Source organism: Tachysurus fulvidraco, chromosome 22 (assembly GCF_022655615.1).
Source record: "Tachysurus fulvidraco isolate hzauxx_2018 chromosome 22, HZAU_PFXX_2.0, whole genome shotgun sequence".
Classification (NCBI taxonomy): Eukaryota; Metazoa; Chordata; class Actinopteri; order Siluriformes; family Bagridae; genus Tachysurus; species Tachysurus fulvidraco.
This window is the reverse complement of record NC_062539.1, coordinates 6,973,442-6,992,545: the sequence shown is the minus strand read 5'-3', so window position 1 is coordinate 6,992,545 and position 19,104 is coordinate 6,973,442. Positions and strand designations below refer to the sequence as shown.

Here is a 19,104-nt window from a genome sequence, read left to right as displayed (position 1 = left end):
TAAATAAATACATAAGAAAATAAACAAACAAACAAGCAAATAAATATATGCTTCATATCCTAAAACATATTTATTTTCACAAATATCATTTACATCTCTGTATGGTATTACTTTTCTTTTATATCATAATGAAGAAATAAAATGAATAATAATTATAAGTATTGATTACTTTACACAATATTGAAGAAAGAAAGTCTTTAAAAAGTTTTTTTTTTTAATTTAGTGTGTTTTGAAAAGCCTTTCTGTCTTGGACCCATAACGAGAAGATAAAAACATTGATAATTTTTCCCCGCCCATAATTAGTATAATTCTGCTTTCTTACCTTAGATTGGCTAATACCTCTAAAATCGTGCACTTTATACGCCAATCAGCTGAGAGCATTCTCGTATTTATCCAATCCTGTTACATTAGGTGGGAATAGACCCAATACGGGTTGAACAAAAATGTAACGGGACGGAACCGGAAGTCGCGATGACGTAACGGTCATTCTCCGCTACCTAACGCCAGACAACTGCAAAGAGAAAAAAACTTTGTCTAACTCGACGAAAAGGCCACGAAAAAGTTGATTAAAGTGCTTCCAAATGATGGCGGTCCTGTCCTAAACCGAGCCCAGGTCATAGATGTGGAATTAGGGATGAACTCGAGGTGTGAAATCCAGCGGAGGCCCGGCGGCGGCTACAGCGGCTACAGCGGCGGCCCCGTCACCGGCTCCCCCGCTATGGGAGCGCAGTCGCGCCGCAGGAAGATGGCGCCCAGACCGGCGGATTATAAACTCCAGATCATCATCATCGGCTCCCGCGGTGTGGGAAAGACCAGTCTAATGGAGAGGTTCACTGATGACACCTTCTGTGAGGCTTGTAAATCTACTGTGGGTAAGAAACTAACAACTTCTCCTGGATCTTAGGAGCTGTTTCCACTCTTCACTGTTAGACAGGCTGCTGGTGGCTAATAGCTAAACACTGGGTTTGTCAAATTTACACAAGATTTACTTTAACCAGCGGGATTTATGTACGAGTTTAACTCTCATTAACCGTCTAATCATTTATATTTACTACAGCTTACAGAAGTCATTACAGAAGTCAACAAAAGGTCCTCTCTCTCTCTCTCTCTCTCTCTCTCTCTCTGTTTCTCTCTCTGTCTCACTGTCTCTTTCTCTATCTCTCTCTCTCTGTCTCTCTTTCTCTCTCTGTATTATGAATTCTTATAGCATGTACAATTATAGGGTTTAAAATAAAAAAAAAAGTTAGAAGTAGAAAGTTGCATAACATTTGTGATTAAACTAAAATTTGTGAAGTTTTAATGAAAGGAATTCCCCTGTCCAGAACTAAGGACTGATAAAGTTTCAGTAAACCAGAGTTTCCCTTGACTATTAAAGATGGAAGAAAAAATAAGGCAATCTGACCTGATGATGTCCAGCTTCATCTGCATTACACTAGAGCCACAGAGCCTCATTAGAGACGTGTGTTTTGAATTAGAATTTGTAAAACAAACAGTCTTGTCTGTCCATCTTTTTTCTTTGTCATCTATCTATCTATCTATCTATCTATCTATCTATCTATCTATCTATCTATCTATCTATCTATCTATCATATATATATATATAATGTATATATGTGTGTGTGTGTGTGTGTGTGTGTGTGTATCACTAATCAGACCAGAGAGTAAATGAAATGAGAGCTATAAAACTCTTATGTCTTAATCATGATAAGGTTTGTTTGCTGTTGATGTTGTTTGCTTTAGTTTCATCACTTACATACAGATACAACACAACAGAGGATCGAAGTTTAGTGTTAGAAAACTGGAGTTGCTGGACTACAACTAGATTGAGGATGCTTTGTGTCATGACCCAATCAGTTATTTAGGGATTTTCCTGGAGCTCAAACACAAAGTATATCTGTAATGAAACCTGACACTGAACCATGTCACTGACATGCTCAGGGCTTCAGATCAGTTCAGCAGTCAGCGGGACAGACTTCCCAAAATAGTCTGACTTTCACAGGCAGCTGCTGCGGCACATGGATCGGCCTCCATTTTCTGCACCGTCACCCCTGTAACTCCCGGCTTCTGCTGGCTTCTAATGTCTCTTTATATCTCACACCAGCAGGAGCGCTTCAGCATTACCACACACGCTGCTGACAACACACACACTTCACCTCCACGTTTTCACGACTCGATCAGATTTTGTATGCGTGGAGAACTAGTTACTCTTTAGAAACCTTTTTGGGATCCTGAAAGTTTAAAATGTGAATTTGAAACCTCATGACAGATTTCTAATCTAATCGCATATGAAGCAGTTGGTTATTTTACTATAACTGCACATCCTGAAGCATTATGGAATGCTTATTAATTGTACGTCATTGTAAGTTCTAAGCTTCTTGTTTTTGTTTTCTCTTCAGTAAGAAAAAAAATATAAAACCTTTGGGAAAACAAAGTGCACCCCCCCCACACACACATACACAATCACACACAAATCATCAACTCCCCCACCACTATTCACTCCACCACCAATCGCCCCCCCCCAAAAAAAAACCAACTCCCCCATCCACATTTCTATACATTATAATAGCAAGTTGTTTATGTTTATCTTGAGCGACTATAGAAATAGAGCAAAATAATATAAATTTTCTGACCAATCAGATTTGAGAATACAGTTTTTTTCCCCACATGAATTTCCACATTCAAATTAGTGTTCTTTTTTCCCGCCATTGTGTGTATATGTTCTGACACATTTTTGATCATCTCTCTCTCTCTCTCTCTCTCTCTCTCTCTCTCTCTCTCTCTCTCTCTCTCTATGAAGGAGTGGATTTTAAAATCAAAACTGTGGAGCTCAGAGGAAAGAAGATCAGGTTGCAAATCTGGTAAGTGGACAGGATGCGCTGCCTTTATCACCAACTCACCCTGACTGTGTCACTTCCTGTGCCTCAGAGGCACAAGACATACATGACTGAGCTCCTAGCCAGGAAATGTAGTGCATAAAACTCCCACTTTCTTCCATCTCAGAGACACACTGACAGAGTAACTCCAGCATCAGGATAATGCAGAAGCTGAGTCATGTTTATAGGCAGCTGAATGTTAGTAGTGCATCATTCCTCTTCTGTTTCAGGATCAGCTACAAGGGTGTAAAGGTGGTAAATCCTTTCGTGTCAGTAACAGATTGTAAAGCTCAGATCTGTCACGGTGAACAAGGGGAAAGCTCCAGTGTTATAGCACTGTTCCATGTTTTGGTTAGCAGGGTAAATGCATTACTTCCTACATGCTTGTTTGCTGTAGATAAGCTCGAGGCTCACATGACTAATTAGCTCGAGTCTGATGTCTCGCATTAACCTGTTACATTCACTGTATCTTCCTCTCCTCATTTCTCCTATCTGAATTGCCTTTATTTCCTCTTTCTTGCTTTTATCCCGAGACTGTCTACTATATGCTTCAGCTCCAGTTCTAACCCTTTAGGTGTTGGTGTCTCGGCCCATTCTAATTTTTTTGTATCATGTTTTCTGAGAACACTGCGTTGTTAAAGGGATCGGGAATCTCCGAGCTCTACATTCTTAGTATGTTGGATTGGCAGAGATTGTTCTGTTGTAAAAATGATTAGGTGTCAGCTTGATCATTGCACTGCTTTATATTTGAGGTTAAGTGCAATTCTGCCTTATTTAAGATTTTATAGACCAAAGATTTCAAAGTAGAGGAAATTTTTATTTTATTTTATTTTTTTGAGCACATATAACACATCAATACAAACCTTATGATTTTCACTGCTGCTGAATTGTGTGAGAAGCCCAAAGATGTTTTCTTCTGCCAGGACTATACTCTGGTACTACAAAAATCATGTAGACATGTATTTATTTAGGCATCTTTTTAATCATGGCTTGGATTTTTGGCCTTTAAAGATCACACAGAGTAAAGAAACGCTTGAACAAGCGTAGAGGTGAAGGCATCTAGAAGCGCTTCCCAGGTCACTTAGTGAAGCGTAATGAACAAGGGGATAAATACTAATTACTAAGGACTAGACCAGTTACTGATGCATGATGCATTGCTGGCGAAGCGTTAAATGTTTGCGTGCATCTCCCTGCCTCTTTCTGACCCCCTCCATCCCTCCAGCTGTTTATTCTAACTTCTGCTCCTCACTTTTTTACTTAATCCCCTCCATCTCTGTATGTCTTGTGTTTGTATCACATGTACTGACATCCAGCTACCCAGCATCCTCGGCTCCACCTCTGTTCACCTTAACATGCCATCACTGCCATGTGACACCTGCCCTAACCCTCTGTGACATCATATCCTGTTTCTAACGACCAGGCTAGGGTGGATAAGGTACAGTAAAAGCACAGGTTGTCATATTTAAAGCTAGTAAACAAGCAACCGATTTCTGATGAAGTTCCCAATGTTGTCATAGTGTTTTATATATATATATTTTTTTTTTACTTTACACTTTTCTATCAGGTACGTCTAATAAACGAATCATTAAACGAATCGTTGAATGACTTAAATGTAGCACACAGTCTCACTAACTGCCGATTGACTCTGCTGCTAACGTCCATGCACGCAACTAACACTCAGCCACATGTAACTTAGAAATCATTGCATTAGTCCTTCAGTTATCTCATATTCATACAGTAAAGAAGGGATTATTCTGTTTCGAGACGCTGTAATGTATTGGTGGTGTTTTAGGGACACCGCTGGTCAGGAGAGATTCAACAGCATCACCTCCGCCTACTACCGAGGTGCTAAGGGCATTATAGTGGTGTATGATATCACCAAACAGGAAACCTTTGAAGACCTGCCCAAATGGATGAAAATGATCGACAAGGTATTATACACATAAACCCTAAACACATAACGAGCTACAGAATCAGTCCAAGCACAGCTTGACAGTCGGCCATGATCTTCACTGTTGCATTAGTTAAACTTAAGATCAGTTCCTCGAGAATTCATGACTTTAATACATGACACATTGAGGAGTCCAGTAAAGTCCACCAGAAACTGTTTTAATTTTCTGTTCATCTGTTTTTGGTAGATTTTACTCCTGTGATACTGAGCTGTTGAAGAACAGTTGAGCTAGCGACCTGTTAGCAGAAACCATGAATATACATGAGCTTGTTTTGAGTAACTGATTCATTTCATTTCAATACAAATTTGAAATGGTGCAAATTGTACATATAGAGGGCATGATTATAATTCGTCAGAACTGATCATGAGAGCAGGCAGTCTGGGGCCACTTTAATGTTTTTGTGTGTGTGTGAGTGAGTGCAATGTAGAGGAAGTTTTTTAAAAAATAAATAAATGTATGCATAGATATAATTTGCTTAATTTCCTGTATGTACAGAGACACATAGGACACCCTCCTGTAGTTTTAATCACACTCGCATTTTTCATAATCTTTTACACCCACCTTAACAAAGGGTGCCAATAATTCTGGATCTCCGTATGCTGAAGTTTTAGCGACCTACACTGAAATGTATTATTCGATCTGTGTGGTCTTCAGTACGCATCAGAGGACGCTGAGCTCCTATTGGTCGGGAACAAGCTGGACTGCGAGGCCGATCGAGTCATTGCGCGACAGCAAGCCGAGAGGGTGAGTGTGTCTCACGTGCTCCGGGTTATGAAGTGCTGTTTTAACACACACTTGTCTAGGAGTTAAATTCCTAACAGCATATTACAGTGTTTACCAGCATTACCGTGACCTCATCGGCTTGTGACGAGCCTTTATACTTCAGGAACAGAACTTAGCATAAAAGACATCAGGATCTGTACGTTCTATTTTCCAAACGGAAGGGAAAATGACGCCTAAGTTATGAATAATTTTAGACAGATGCACTTTTATGAATCGAGCATTTAATTTGGCTCATCTGTGTGTGGCAGACAGTTTTAGACAAGTGCTTTCCTTACTCTACACCCTTAGGATGTAGGAGGTGACTGGCAAGTCAGAAAGGGCATGGTTTAAAAAAACAGCTATCTTTATTTCCTCAGGGTGGAGGTTTTTTTTTTTTGGTTTTTTTTTATCCAAAACAAAACATAAACCCTTTGAATCACTTGGCCATAAACTGCTTAGTGGTTAAGCATTAAATAGTAAACGTTGTCACGGTTGAGTCCTGTTATCTGCCTTATACTGCCGTTTTGTAAGCTAGGAACGTGTCTTTTGTCCTCTCCTGATTGGCAGTTTACGTCCCGGATATCGGGGATGCGATTCTGCGAGGCCAGCGCCAAGGACAACTTCAATGTGGATGAGATCTTTCTCAAGCTAGTGGATGATATTTTGAGCAAGGTCAGTATCGTTCTATTTTAATGCTCTCTTTAAAACACACAGCCATCGACGTACGATGATCGGCCGTAAAATTAAAACACTCACAGTTAACCTGACACTTCCAACGAGAGTGAAATATTAAGCAGCAGGTGAAGTGTCCGTTCTCAAAGTACATGTGTTAGAAACAGGAGAAATGGATAACTGCATGGATCGACTGTGACAAGGGCTAATTTGCGGTGGTTTGACAGCTGGACCGCTGTCATGGTCATGGGCGCCCAAGGTTACAAGGACCTACACCATAATAGGAAGGTGGTTTATATGTTATGGATGAATGCGCGTGTGAACTGGGGTGCCATTTGGTGTGAATTTTCCTGCCTTGCACTCCAGGGATGTGCTCTGGATCCATAACAATCAAAGGATTCAAACACTAAGTGAAGACAGACAGAAAGCAAGATGAACAGACAGATTATTGGTTGCCAACAGTGCCATGGGGCTTCCACTCATTTCATGGACACCTGCTTTGAAAATGTCATACAACGAAATAAAATTGTTTGTGCTGAGCGTTTTTTTGTTTTGTTTTGTTACCAAATTTAAGAACAGTCTAGAAAACTCAACTGAGACAGTACCATCCGAAAGCATTATCGACTAGAATCATTACTTCTGTTTCAGATATTATAATAGCGTAGAAAACATGTTATCCTCATGAGTGTTATATATGACACACATATATAGCAAGCTTTATAAACACAAGAATAATTCTTAATTATTTTCATCCTGTTGACCAAAAGTTCTAAAATACAAAAAAAATTGTTGAACTGTGTAAGCTTTAAGACTGGTAAATTCACTAAAAATTTGTTTTCTAATTAATAATTGTTTCTGATCGAGGACATTTCAGACTCCATAAGCAAATTACATATGTGCCCTCTTTGTGCCATTGTTTCTGCAGATGCCTCTGGAAATGCCCAGTAGAGAACTCTCCAACAGCGTCCTTTCCCTTCAGCCTGAGCCTGAAGAGCCCCCAGAACTGCCCCCTCCTCGCATGCGCTGCTGTTGAGTCTCATCTCTGTCCTCCTGCTCAGAAAAAGCCCCACAGTTTCTTATTAGCCCCATGCACTTCCAGCAACTGACCACTAGGTGGTGCAGTGCACCTGCATCGAGGACTTCCTACCCACAAGGAGCTATGGACTCCAGGGTATGTGTCATGGAAGGGCAGTTCCAGGATAAGCGCATCCAGCCACATTTAGACTTTGTCTCCGTACGACGCCGCTGTTAGGTTTCCAACTACATCCAGACTGACCAACTGACTGTTCTGATCGTGTTGCTGCGTTACACCTACAAACACAGCACATGTCCACAACAGTACCTCACATCCTCACTTTCAGTATTCAGCATTGGCACACTTTTACAGATTCTTACTACGCTCAGGTTTTCTGCTTTTTCAGCAACACCTTTACATATAAGCAGATAAATGTAATTTGCTGAGGGGAAAAAAAAGACAGATAAATGTCGCTTACACTATCCACATTCGAAGTTTGAGCTTTTTACACCAGCCTGCACCCAGAAAAACACTTTCTGCATCACACGGTTCACTACCAGTGCCATTTCTGCTACTTCTGACACAAAGCGATTTACACTAACTGAAGGTTTTATAGAGAGTCCTAGGGCTGTACGGGGAGAAAGAGAAACTTAGCAATGACTACATTTAATAGCGACAACAAAAAGTGGTTATTGGGGGCTCTGGGGTTAAAAAGAATGTGGAAGGATGACATGGAAAACCTCATTGTGGAGCACCTTATTTTGTTGTCATTGCAGATATTGCCATGGGAACACACAGATGTACACACATAGCTATTTTTGCTCACTCCACACCACGAGTTAGTGGGGTCACGTTGGTCTGCGAAGACTCCGTGCATTATTTAAAATTGACTGACTTCTTAACAGTGTCTTAGCATTCGATGCTTCCTGTAATCACTAACAAAAGACGGAAAATGGAGCAGTATAGATATTCGGTTATGGTTTCAAGGTGTTCATAAGTATTCACACCCTCCATTAAACAGAGTAATCCTTGAACTGCATGAAGACTTAATGTGGCAGCTTTGGTCCTGATTTTGAGAAACAGGAGTCTGTTTGATTGTGTACCGAACGTCTAAACCTTGTGTAGCAGTGCATGATATCCACACAGCTCCAAGACCACGGATTTAATTTTCATATCTAATATGATTTCTAACAACAGCCTTGTAAACCTGTTTATAACCTAAACTCACAGTATTTCTCATGTTTTCAGACATTTTTATGGAACGTGTACTAACCTAAATTTTTTTTTTTTTTGGAGAAAGTGACAGATAATTGTTGATAAAGGGCCTTTATTTATCACAAAGTGCTTTTTACTTGACTTATGTGCATAATTGTTTTTACTTCTGTTTTCATTTGTTTGTATTCTGGATTATTGTAAGACAATGAGTCAGATTTACTAAGAATTTGCTAGAAATGTTTTCTGTGTTTTTTTTTTTTTTCTTCTTAAGGGAAATTGGAATTTTTTTTTTTGAGAGAGAGAGTTTTCTGAAGAATTTTGTCTTTTTTTTTTTTTTAGACATGTCCGTATTGCTGCAGAAACACTAGTAATACTTGGTAAATCTGTCACATGGTCATTGAACGTGAACGTCATGCCCATATAAATAGTTTATCCCACTGTGAGGATCGCTTTGTTAAAGTAGCAACTGCTGCCTTTACAAATGTCAGTTTTTTTTGTATAGAGTAAACATATGTTAATTTTCATCACCTATAGGAGTATTTTCAAATTTATCATACAGTACTTCTAAAAAAAAAAAAAAATAGTTTAAAAAAAAAATGAAATGGACCCTCACTTAGATGTTGAGGTGAGGAAGAGTGCTTTGTAATCTGATTTTAGGTATTTAAAAAAGTTTGGCATGTTTAAATTTTTTGTGATATTTATAACTCGTGGTGTTCTTGAACTAATGACGTGGAAATAAAAAAATATATATTTATTACCTATATGAAATTTTTTTTTATTCTCTGGTATTCAGGAATTCTGTATCTCCTTCAAGCCATTAGATGGCGAGGTCAGATTATTTGCAGGGATGCTAGTTGATTTTTTTTATTTTTTGCCCATTTGCAACAAATAAATCCAAAGCATTTTCAATAGAAACATATTTAGTATTTCACTGTGTGAAAATCCTTGCATAGATTTTACATTAAAATGCTGATGCTTGGAACTGGAGCTTCTATCTCTAGAGCTTTTTTGCACTTGTTCCATATTTAATGCTCATGTGTATCCCACATGGACAACCTAAAGATCTGCAACCCCCTCCAATAAATAAATAAATAAAAATTATGAATGGCTCATCCTTATGTCAGATGATAATCACACCTGTATGTTGTAGGACTGCTGCTGTAATCATATAAACTGCCCTTTTCTCATCCCAGGATTTTCTTATTTACCATAAACTCATATTGAACATCCTTTCGACACACACAATACACCCAGACTATGAGAAGAGGTTGTCTTTCTCATGTTGTCTCATGGAGTTTTCCTTGCTCCTGACACCTTATTGTTATACGCTCTGTATGAAGACAAATAAATGTGATTTAAATTAAATAATAATCATAATAATAATAAGCTTATATAGCAAAACAGAATGTTGGATCTTTCAAGCCAACATAATTAAAATGTGATATACAATATACACACCAACTGGAGATGACGAATGACGGTTGACAACAGAAATCTGTGGTATATGGGTATATGATTAGTATGTAAGGATATTTGTGTGTGATATTGAGAAAAAGAAGAGGGTCATGATAGGGTGCAAATAAGGTTAAGGGTTCAACAGTGGCAGCTTGGCAGTGCTGGGACTTGAACTATCCAGAGCCTTAAACATGGAGCCTTTACTGCCTGATAAATGGAGAGAAAGACAAAGAACAGGCAGTGGATCCAGACAGTGGATTTGCATTGAGAGATTGTATATTTGCACGAGGACAGGAAGGCAACCCTGAGCCACACATCTGCGACAAGTAAAAGGGGCGTGGCTAAACTCCACCTGCTCAGTTTGGTTTATTCCTGTTTAATCCTTTACTACTCCAGTGCGCAATGCTAGTAGAGATTATTATTAGTAGCAGCAGTAGTAGTAGTAGTAGTAGTAGTAGTATATTCTGTTATATCCTTCAACTGTAATAAATAGTGCATTAGTTTGGATAGAGTAAGAATTTTGGAGCATTTTCTTTTTTAGGGTTGTTTTACAAGCTGTGACAAGCTCGACAGAGAAGAAATATCCGAGTAAGAGTAAGTGTATGTGTGAGAGATAAAGTGATTTATAACGTCGTTTGTATACCGAAGCCAAGCGCGAGGGGAGTGTAGAGTGACGCATGCGCACTGCGCGGTTCACGGCACCGGGCGTCACACCGCAGGAGCTGCAGATTTTTTCCCCCCAGTCACATAGAAGACGATCAGGAGGAGAAACGGAGAGCAAGACGGCAGGAAGGCCCAGGAGATCGTAAGCAGATGATGAGCTAACTCTATGCTGTGTGCAAGGAGACGGACGGACATATTGAGCTTCTATTTTCGGGCTTTAGATGCAGTTCTGCCTCGTGTTCTTACCATTTGTTGCTGGGATTAGAACAAGAAAGATCTGTTCTTATTTCTCTTCCCTCGAAGATGGATGAGCGGAACTGAATCCGAGTTGTGCATCAGTTAGAAGTGATGAGAGAGGACGGTGACGAGTGCCGCGTTGCTGGTGCCGTGTGCGCGCTCGGTTCGGATCGGTCCGGGTTTGTTGTCCTGTCGCTGTTATAATGGAAAGCGCTGATGGCTCGAGCAGCGACACCAAACCTCAAAGCCAGTCTGTGGAGAAGAAAAGGTTAAACCGTGCACCATCTCCGGCCAGACCATTCCTAAAGGATGGCCACTCCAGAGCTCCTAAATCCACCGCGCTCACACCGAAGTCTCCTAAATTCAGTAAGCAGCAGCATCAGCAGCATCAGACCGCGGCGTCTTTCACGTCGCACATCCGCTCTGTAAGACGCGCTGTAACCGGAGCGAAGGACAAACCGGCGCCGGTGAAAAGCGCAGCCAAATCCTCAACTACTAAAAAGGCCTCAAAGGTCACGCAGGCGAAACCGATCGGAAAAGCGGCAGATACCGTCCCTCGACTTGCAAAAAGTGGAAAGGTGAAGCTGATCCCACTGTCGCGCGCTCCTCTGGCCCACGGTTCAGACTCGCCAGTGCGCGTTCCCACGGGGCGCCTTGCGCAGACAGACAGCAGCTCGGATCTGTCCGACTGTCCATCCGAGCCGCTGTCTGACGAGCAACGCCTCGCTCAGGCCGGGAGCAGCGATGCAGAGTCCGGGGCCGGGTCCGGATCCAGTGAGCGCGGACACTTGACTGCAGATGAACCTGCTGATCCCGGAGCTCTAAGGGCTTCCGGCGGAGCGCGACTTCTCGGACAGAAACCGGACATCATCGCGGCTCAGCCAGAAGCTTCACCTGCGCGAGAGAAACCTAAACCGGAAAAACACACAGCGAGCGCGCAGCTCAAACCGGAGGGCGGAAAAGAGCCAGCAGAAGAAGATTTATTACGGGAAGTTGAAGAGCTTCGCTCAGAAAACGACTACCTCAAGGTAATCACAGTCTCCAGAAACGTCCACCGCCTTCAGTCCACTTAATGGATTTCTCTTCTCATTCTGTCCAGTCCATCCTTTAGACTATGGTTCAATTCCAGATCACTCCATAGGGCCTCAGTCATGGTTTCACTACCTGTGGTGCGTTTATACTGTAGAGGACAACATCTAGAACTCCTAGGAGTCATTTGGTCGTACTTATAAAGCACAGGGTACCAACCCTGGTCCTGTCAGCTCCCTCTGTCCTGCAGATTTGAGTGTTTTTGCCTGTTGTAATTAACCTGCTTCAGGATCAGAAATCTAAGCCTAACAGAGGGAAATTCTAGCCAAACACTCAGCTTGACCTGATTGTGTAAAGCTCATGTGATGGATGTCCCTGAGGAGTCATTTTAACACTCCACACCTGAGAAAGCATCACTTTCACACCTTGTCCATATGTCTGAAATCCTCTTACTGGTTTTACTCCAGTATTTTTTGTCAGCTGACAATATAAATTTTCCTGATCGAGAGTTACATCAGTGACACAGAAAATGGATTATTATTATTATTATTATTATTATTATTATTATTATTATTATTATTATATACAAACAATCCTAGTGTCAGGAATGTCTCCTCTTCGGTTAGCATTGTCCCTTGTGCTTATTTTAATATCTGATCAGTTGTTGATAAGAAACTCTTCAGCCTGAGATAAGCAACAAATGAATTTAATTCCTCGGCTTGCATCATGCTTTTACAGGCAATATTTCCATAAAGTTATTACTGCTCCCTGTCGTCCTGCTAATCAGCTCTAGCACCATAACCCGTGTTTTCCCTCAGGATCCAGTCAGTTGGGTTTCTGGGTTTCTTTAGAGATGTGTCACGTGTCTCCAACTGGTATGAAGTATCATTCGCACTCCGTCTATATCTTTGTATCTTCCTTTCGCTCTCTATAAAGACCACACATTTCTATTATGCATCAGGTATGAATATAGGTTAGTCATTAAGGTCTGAACGTCTAATTCAGTGAACAAAACACGTTTTTGAATAATCATTCTGATGGCTGTCATAGGTAATGGAATAAGATGGTTCATATTGGTGGACTTTTTGACTCTACTGTATATATTGTGTGGTGTACAGTACTGTTGTGCTTACTAGCACTGTGTGCAGACTGAGAGAATATGGCGAGATCATGTGATCCTGCTACGCTGTCCTCAGTCGTCGTGTGAAGGTCGTGTACGAATTTCTGGAAGCAGTAATGTACATAATCAATGCTGTTTATTCTGTACCAAGGATGTATACTATCAAACTCTGCCTTAATCTTATAAGTTATTCAGTTATTCATTTATTTATTAGAGAAGCAAACAGTGATAGTCGGCAACAGAAGCCAAATTGTCATAACAAAACAGTCAATATTCTTATGATGCTTTTTAAGGCTGATTCAGGTGCTGGTTCTTATGATGCTTCTGATGAATGATTCAGACTCTGTTTCTAACAGTGCTTTAGATGGTGAATCTAATAATGCTTCTTATTAATGATTCAGACTCCGATTCTAACGGTGCTTCCGATGAATTACTCAGATTCTGATTCTATCGATTGATTCATCGATCTATCTATTGATCTATTGGTTCTGTTGATGCTTTTGACTGATGTTTCAGATGTTTCAGATTCCAGTGCTGAATCAGAATCTGAATTTAATTTTGATGTGAATAGTATTTCTGATTCCTGGTTAGGACTCTTGTGCTGATACAGATGCTGATTCTAACGTTCCATTTGAATGCTGATTCACATTGTAATGCAAATTCAGATTTGGATTTTGTGATCATCGCACATCGATTGGGTTCCCTTTGGTGTCTGGCTCAGATTAAGGTTTCATCCTCATGTCTCAAGGAGTTTTTTCATGCCACTGGTCATTAGGGATTAAAATCTGCATCTGAATTTAGGATTTGATTCTGATGAACTTATTTCAGTCATTTTAGTCCCAGTGCTGATTGCATTGCTTATGCATTAAACCTGTCGTCTGTTTCTCAGGCAGGTTAGGCTCAGTTTTATCGAAGTTATTCTTTTGTATTATACAGGGTAAAGTACCAGTGCATTTCACATGTTTATCTTCAGTATGTGACCGTGATCATGTGACTTTGTTCTCCACAGTCCTGTTATGGTCCTACACTAGATCTGATTCATATTCATCTAGTCTTGATTTGCACTTATTTGAGACTCTTTGTGCTTGTTTTTAGGATGAAGTGGACGAGCTGCGTGCTGAGATGGAGGAGATCAGGGACAGCTACCTGGACGAGGAGGTGTATCAGCTGCAGGAGCTGCGCAGGGAGCTGGACCGCTCCAACAAGAACTGCCGTATCCTTCAATACAGACTGCGTAAGGCAGAGCAGAAAAGCCTGCGTGTGGCCCAGACTGGCCATGTGGATGGAGAACTGCTCCGTAACCTAGAGCAGGACCTCAAGGTGTGTGTGTGTTTATTTCTTTAAAGAACTTGAACGTAGTGTTACTTTAATGTATTCATTCAGCCTTTAATGTCTGCACAATCCTTTACCTGCTCCTCTGTGTCCTTGCAGGTTGCCAAAGACGTGTCGGTGCGTCTACACAACGAGCTGGAGAGCGTGGAGGACAAGCGCACACGGGCAGAGGACGAAAATGAGATGCTCAGGCAGAAGATCATTGAATTGGAGATTTCCAAGCAGGCCCTGCACAACGAGCTGGAGAGGGCCAAAGAGGTACAGTGAGTTCTCTTTCTTCTGCAGGTCTGAGACACACTTTTTAACCCGGATGATCTCAGCATTGCTCGAGCTCGGAGAGATGCAGGAGATTCGGTATTCTGTACCCTTAGCACTGTGGATTTTCATTGTGTGTATCTGCATGTGTCATTTGAGTGCATTTTTGTGTCTGTTTCAGTGTGTATTAGCACTATTAACTAAAAAAAATTACATACCGCAAACCTTATGGCTGTTTTTCCCTAGCTTTTGGTAGCATTGATTAGCATTGCTGCTTCACAGCGTCATGGTTTTAAACCTGAGCTCAGGTTACTGTTTTCTGGTTTTTCTCAGCTAGATACATTCAGGAAATTCAGTATTTGTTGTGGAATTCTCTGAACAGAAACTGAGGATGAATTTTCTTCATCAGCAGCTTGACAGTATTGCTGTAATATGTTACCGTTTCTGTAAACCGAATTAGACAGGGAGGTGTACAGTACAGCGATGAGAAGATCTCGATTTATCTGGCATGTCTGGAAGGAGTCTCCAGTGTCAGGGCTTTGTTACAGTCAGAGGTAACTCATTTCCTTTAAGCTTTTCCTTATCAGGAACGAAAGCATTGCAGTTTCTCAGTAACATAATAAGCTGCACAGCAGCATTTTATTCACCGTTTAACCACGAGAGAGAGAAACCGTGAGGCTCATGCAGTTATAATAGCTTGTTTCGTGGATGTTACATTATATTAAATGTAACCATCAAATTATGACTTGTCATTCTTTGATAAAGAGACATGTGTTAGTGGTGTTGGATGAAAGAGCTATAAAAACTTTTAAACATGCCGTGATAAGAAATGAATTAATTTTAAGATGAGAAGTGTACCTTGGTCATGAATTATTTTGCTATAACAGCATATCTGCTCATGTTTCACTCCTTACTTTTATTATAATGCATTACGTTACATTTAAATATGCATTTTATATTAAAGCTAAGGTTTGGGTAAGCAGTCAGTGGAACACAAAACAAATCCATATGGTGTGTGATCTGCTTGCCAGAGTTCTACTGTGATGTAATGAGGTGATACAGAATAATGCTGCTGACACATGCTACAGAGCGATCGTAAATACGAGTTTCCCACTAGGAAGTTGCACACGAACGACCCCTTAAACCGTAATTCCTACTGGAAAACTCAGTCCTAATCGTTCAGCATAGTGGAGAAGAGATCAGTTTTTGTACTGAACGTCAATTGTTAGTGTTGCCATTTGGGCCATATTCTATTGTGGATATCAGCAGCTATTTTATGTATGTTGTACAATTTTACACAGCGAAAAACAGTCTATTTTTAAATATTTCCAGGAATATTTTCAGGAAGCTAGCTAACTGAGTAATATGTGTCATGGTTTAAAAAAAAATTGAAGTTAAAAATGAAAGAAATATTTATGAATAAACCTGCCATTGTTCATGGTTCAAGGTTCACGTTCTTTTCCGACAACAAAGCCTGAAGACACGACATGCTCGTAATTAGCACTTCAGAACTGAGAAGTGGGATCAGTCCGATATCAGCTTTAAAACAGGACTTGGGCTGGAAGCCTAAGCCGATTACAAGGGGTTAAAATGTCTCTGAATGTGACTCAACAAAACTGTACAAAACCTTTACAATGATAAAGATTTCCTGCTTTTTTCAGTTAAAACAGCTGTTTAATCCTACAAAGACCTGATCTGACCTGATAATGCATCCGGTTGTAAACCGTTTCTCAGGTCAGATATTTTATTACACTGTTTACAGAAAGGTTTTTTTTTTTCATTCTCTGGTTGCTGTACAAAAGATGTACTCTTGATTTTTTTTTTTAGAGTGCAGACAAGAGCTATAATAAAAACTGTATAATCCAGAAGAGGGCAGATTTTATTCGGAACCATAGCTGAATGCTGCGAACATGCTGAGATGATAAGAACAAGTGTACAGATCCAGTACGAGCATGTCAATCTACAGATTACAAAATTCTGCTAACGCTGTGTCTGTCGACGCTCCGATCGATCCGGGTCCAAATATTCCAAGTGACGGCCCGATGATCTCACTGATCTGCTGAGACATTTGACATTGTGTTCCCTGAGGACTCCGTGAACCGTGTATTATTGGGAATTTCTAATTAGTGCTTTGAACCCGTTGTGTATTTATAGGAAATCTGTTTCAGTTGTTCACTATTCATATACAGGATGTTAGCAGATATGTAAACATTCAACACACAGGATATATAAACAGTACAGGAACATAATCAGTTCCTCCTTTTAATTAACCCAGAATGAAATTGTCATATTTAGGGGAACTTGGTCACAGATTTTCTGCAGATTTGTGACATCATGCATCAAACCTGACTCCTAACCCAAAGGTTGTGGGTTCGAGTCTCGGGCCGGCCACGACTGAGGTGCCCTTGAGCAAGGCACCGAACCCCCAACTGCTCCCCGGGCGCCGCAGCATAAATGGCTGCCCACTGCTCTGGGTGTGTGCTCACGGTGTGTGTGTGTGTGTGTTCACTGCTGTGTGTGCACTTTGGATGGGTTAAACACAGAGAACAAATTCTGAGTATGGGTCACCGTACTTAGCCGTATGTCACATCACTTACACTTGCGATGTTACCAATTAGTTTTGCACAGAAAAAAGCCTAATTTGTGTTTTGAGCCGCAGCAAATTCAAGCATTTTTGGCCACAACAATCCAAAAAACTCCATGGAATCCTATACAGACTGCACAACCGAAGCTGTATAACAGTATTTTAGTATAGTTCAAAAGTCAGAAGTTTTTCAGCAAGGAATACAGTATCTTGAGCTTTTTTAAACACGGTAAATAAAAGAACCGAATGTTTGCTAGCAAGTAACAATCGGTTTAAAAACCCTAAACATAGGAAAAGTTCATCTGTGGAACGTTTGCTCTTCAGTGTCAGGGTCGCATGTGTGCATTTGTCTTGTGTGTCTCGTCATGTCTGTATGGGTTTTCTCCAGGTTCTCTGCTTCCTGGAGTATTTCACACACCCAGTCTTATTGGTATAAGCTCCAGATCCATTATAACTATGACCAGGATAAACACAGTAATGCTGATCGTTTCCCGTAATTAAATGATCAATATAATTTAGAAAGAAGAACTTAAGAAGTGGGGAGAACTTAAGCTGGGGGAATGAGCAGTTTTTGCTGCAGTACCTGATATGCAGATCCCTCCCTTAAATAATACTGGGTGAGGAGACAGGGAGGTGGTGTGTGTGAAAGGGAGGGATGGGGATTCAAAAGAAGTTGACTAGGATGAAGTCGGGGCTTTGGATATGCTCTTTCTCCTGAACATCACTTCTGGCTTTTAAGCGGTTGAACATGATGGAGGAGAACATGTAGAATATTGGCTAAAAAAATGGCAGAATCATGGTGTGTGTGTGGGGGGTGGGGGGGTGGGGGGGGGGGCTGGCTTGTGCTATACTCAGCACTCATGTTTATCTTGACAGACAGACTGACTGAGCCTGACCTCAGGAAACACACACACACACACACACACACACACACACACATATACTGATAGCAAGATGCTAGACATGTGAACTCCATTTCTATCTCTGTTCCTCCTTGTTCTCTCTCAGTCTGCCCCAGAAAACAACTCTATTTTTTTCCCCTTTCTGCCTTTTCTTCTCTTTCGTCTCACCATTGCCCCAGAAAACAGCCTGCTCTGACTCTCCACCATTCATCATGGGACTGTTTCTATCTTTACATCCCTCCATCCCTCCATCCGTCCTTTCTTCATCCCTTTGCCAGAGTCGAATAGCATGAAAACAGATGTGTACAGACTACCCATGGCACACCATATGTCTCCAGTGGTGATTAATTTACTGCCCTAAATAGATGACTGCTGCATGCTGTACTGCATAGAGCTTATTAGATGGGAATATTGGATCTTAGTCAGTATGTGAACAGAGAGAAAAACACACATTAATCTAAAAAACATGCAAAACATTTGAAAACGTGACAGCCGAGGATAAACTCTTTAACTCTTCAATATTTGAATAACTAAACTCTCAGTCAAGTCGACATGTTTTCCAATTACAGTCTTAAGATCTCTTAATGAATGACGTGATTCTTCCTTAATAAAAGCTGTGAATAGTTGTTACTTTTCTAGTCATTAACCGACATCTTAAATGCGATAGGTATGCAGTTAGATGGCTACATAGAGTCGCTTCGTTCATATTGAGTATTACTAGCAAGATGGAATGCGGTTCTTCCAGGCCATCTTGGCGTTTCCTCTCGGAGATCCTCTGTCAGGAACAATAACACCTTCACAAACTCAGTGCAAAACATATCGGTTTCCATCTAATGATACTGTTTTTATTTAACTCTTTGTTGGCTTTGCTCAGATTAGATATACAGTGATCCCTCGTTTATCGCGGTTAATGGTGACCAGAACCCCTCGCGATAGGTGAAAATCCACGAGGTAGGATTGGCCCTAAGTTTGACCTTTTCACTGATGGTCATCATCTTCCTCTTCGGCTCACTAGAGGAATCTTTCGCAGGGGCACGG

The 19,104-nt window shown here is 40.8% G+C and overlaps 2 protein-coding genes across 11 annotated transcripts in view; both read left to right on the top strand.

The window, feature by feature from the left end:
• The first annotated feature begins 444 nt into the window (after positions 1 to 444).
• On the top strand, positions 445 to 9,250 carry rab12 (RAB12, member RAS oncogene family). The gene is made up of 6 exons (XM_027150504.2): positions 445 to 872; positions 2,798 to 2,858; positions 4,666 to 4,804; positions 5,480 to 5,569; positions 6,155 to 6,259; positions 7,185 to 9,250. The coding sequence occupies exons 1-6, from the start codon at positions 635 to 637 to the stop codon at positions 7,290 to 7,292; spliced, it is 741 nt and encodes a 246-aa protein (XP_027006305.2). The 5' UTR covers positions 445 to 634; the 3' UTR covers positions 7,293 to 9,250.
• A 1,099-nt stretch (positions 9,251 to 10,349) lies between these two features.
• Positions 10,350 to 19,104, top strand: part of LOC113645154 (microtubule cross-linking factor 1) — a 53,822-nt gene continuing 45,067 nt past the window's right edge. For 5 of the 10 annotated variants that reach the window (XR_003441152.2, XM_027150502.2, XM_027150503.2 and 2 more), the window contains exons 1-3: positions 10,350 to 11,872; positions 14,089 to 14,313; positions 14,425 to 14,583. Coding sequence is in view for 9 of the 10 variants with exons in the window: in XM_027150502.2 (XP_027006303.2) it covers positions 11,048 to 11,872; positions 14,089 to 14,313; positions 14,425 to 14,583 (1,209 nt within the window). In the remaining variant the exon portion in view is untranslated. The remainder of the gene's footprint in view (positions 11,873 to 14,088; positions 14,314 to 14,424; positions 14,584 to 19,104) is intronic. The other 5 variants (XM_047806156.1, XM_027150501.2, XM_027150500.2 and 2 more) reach the window with 1 other exon arrangement.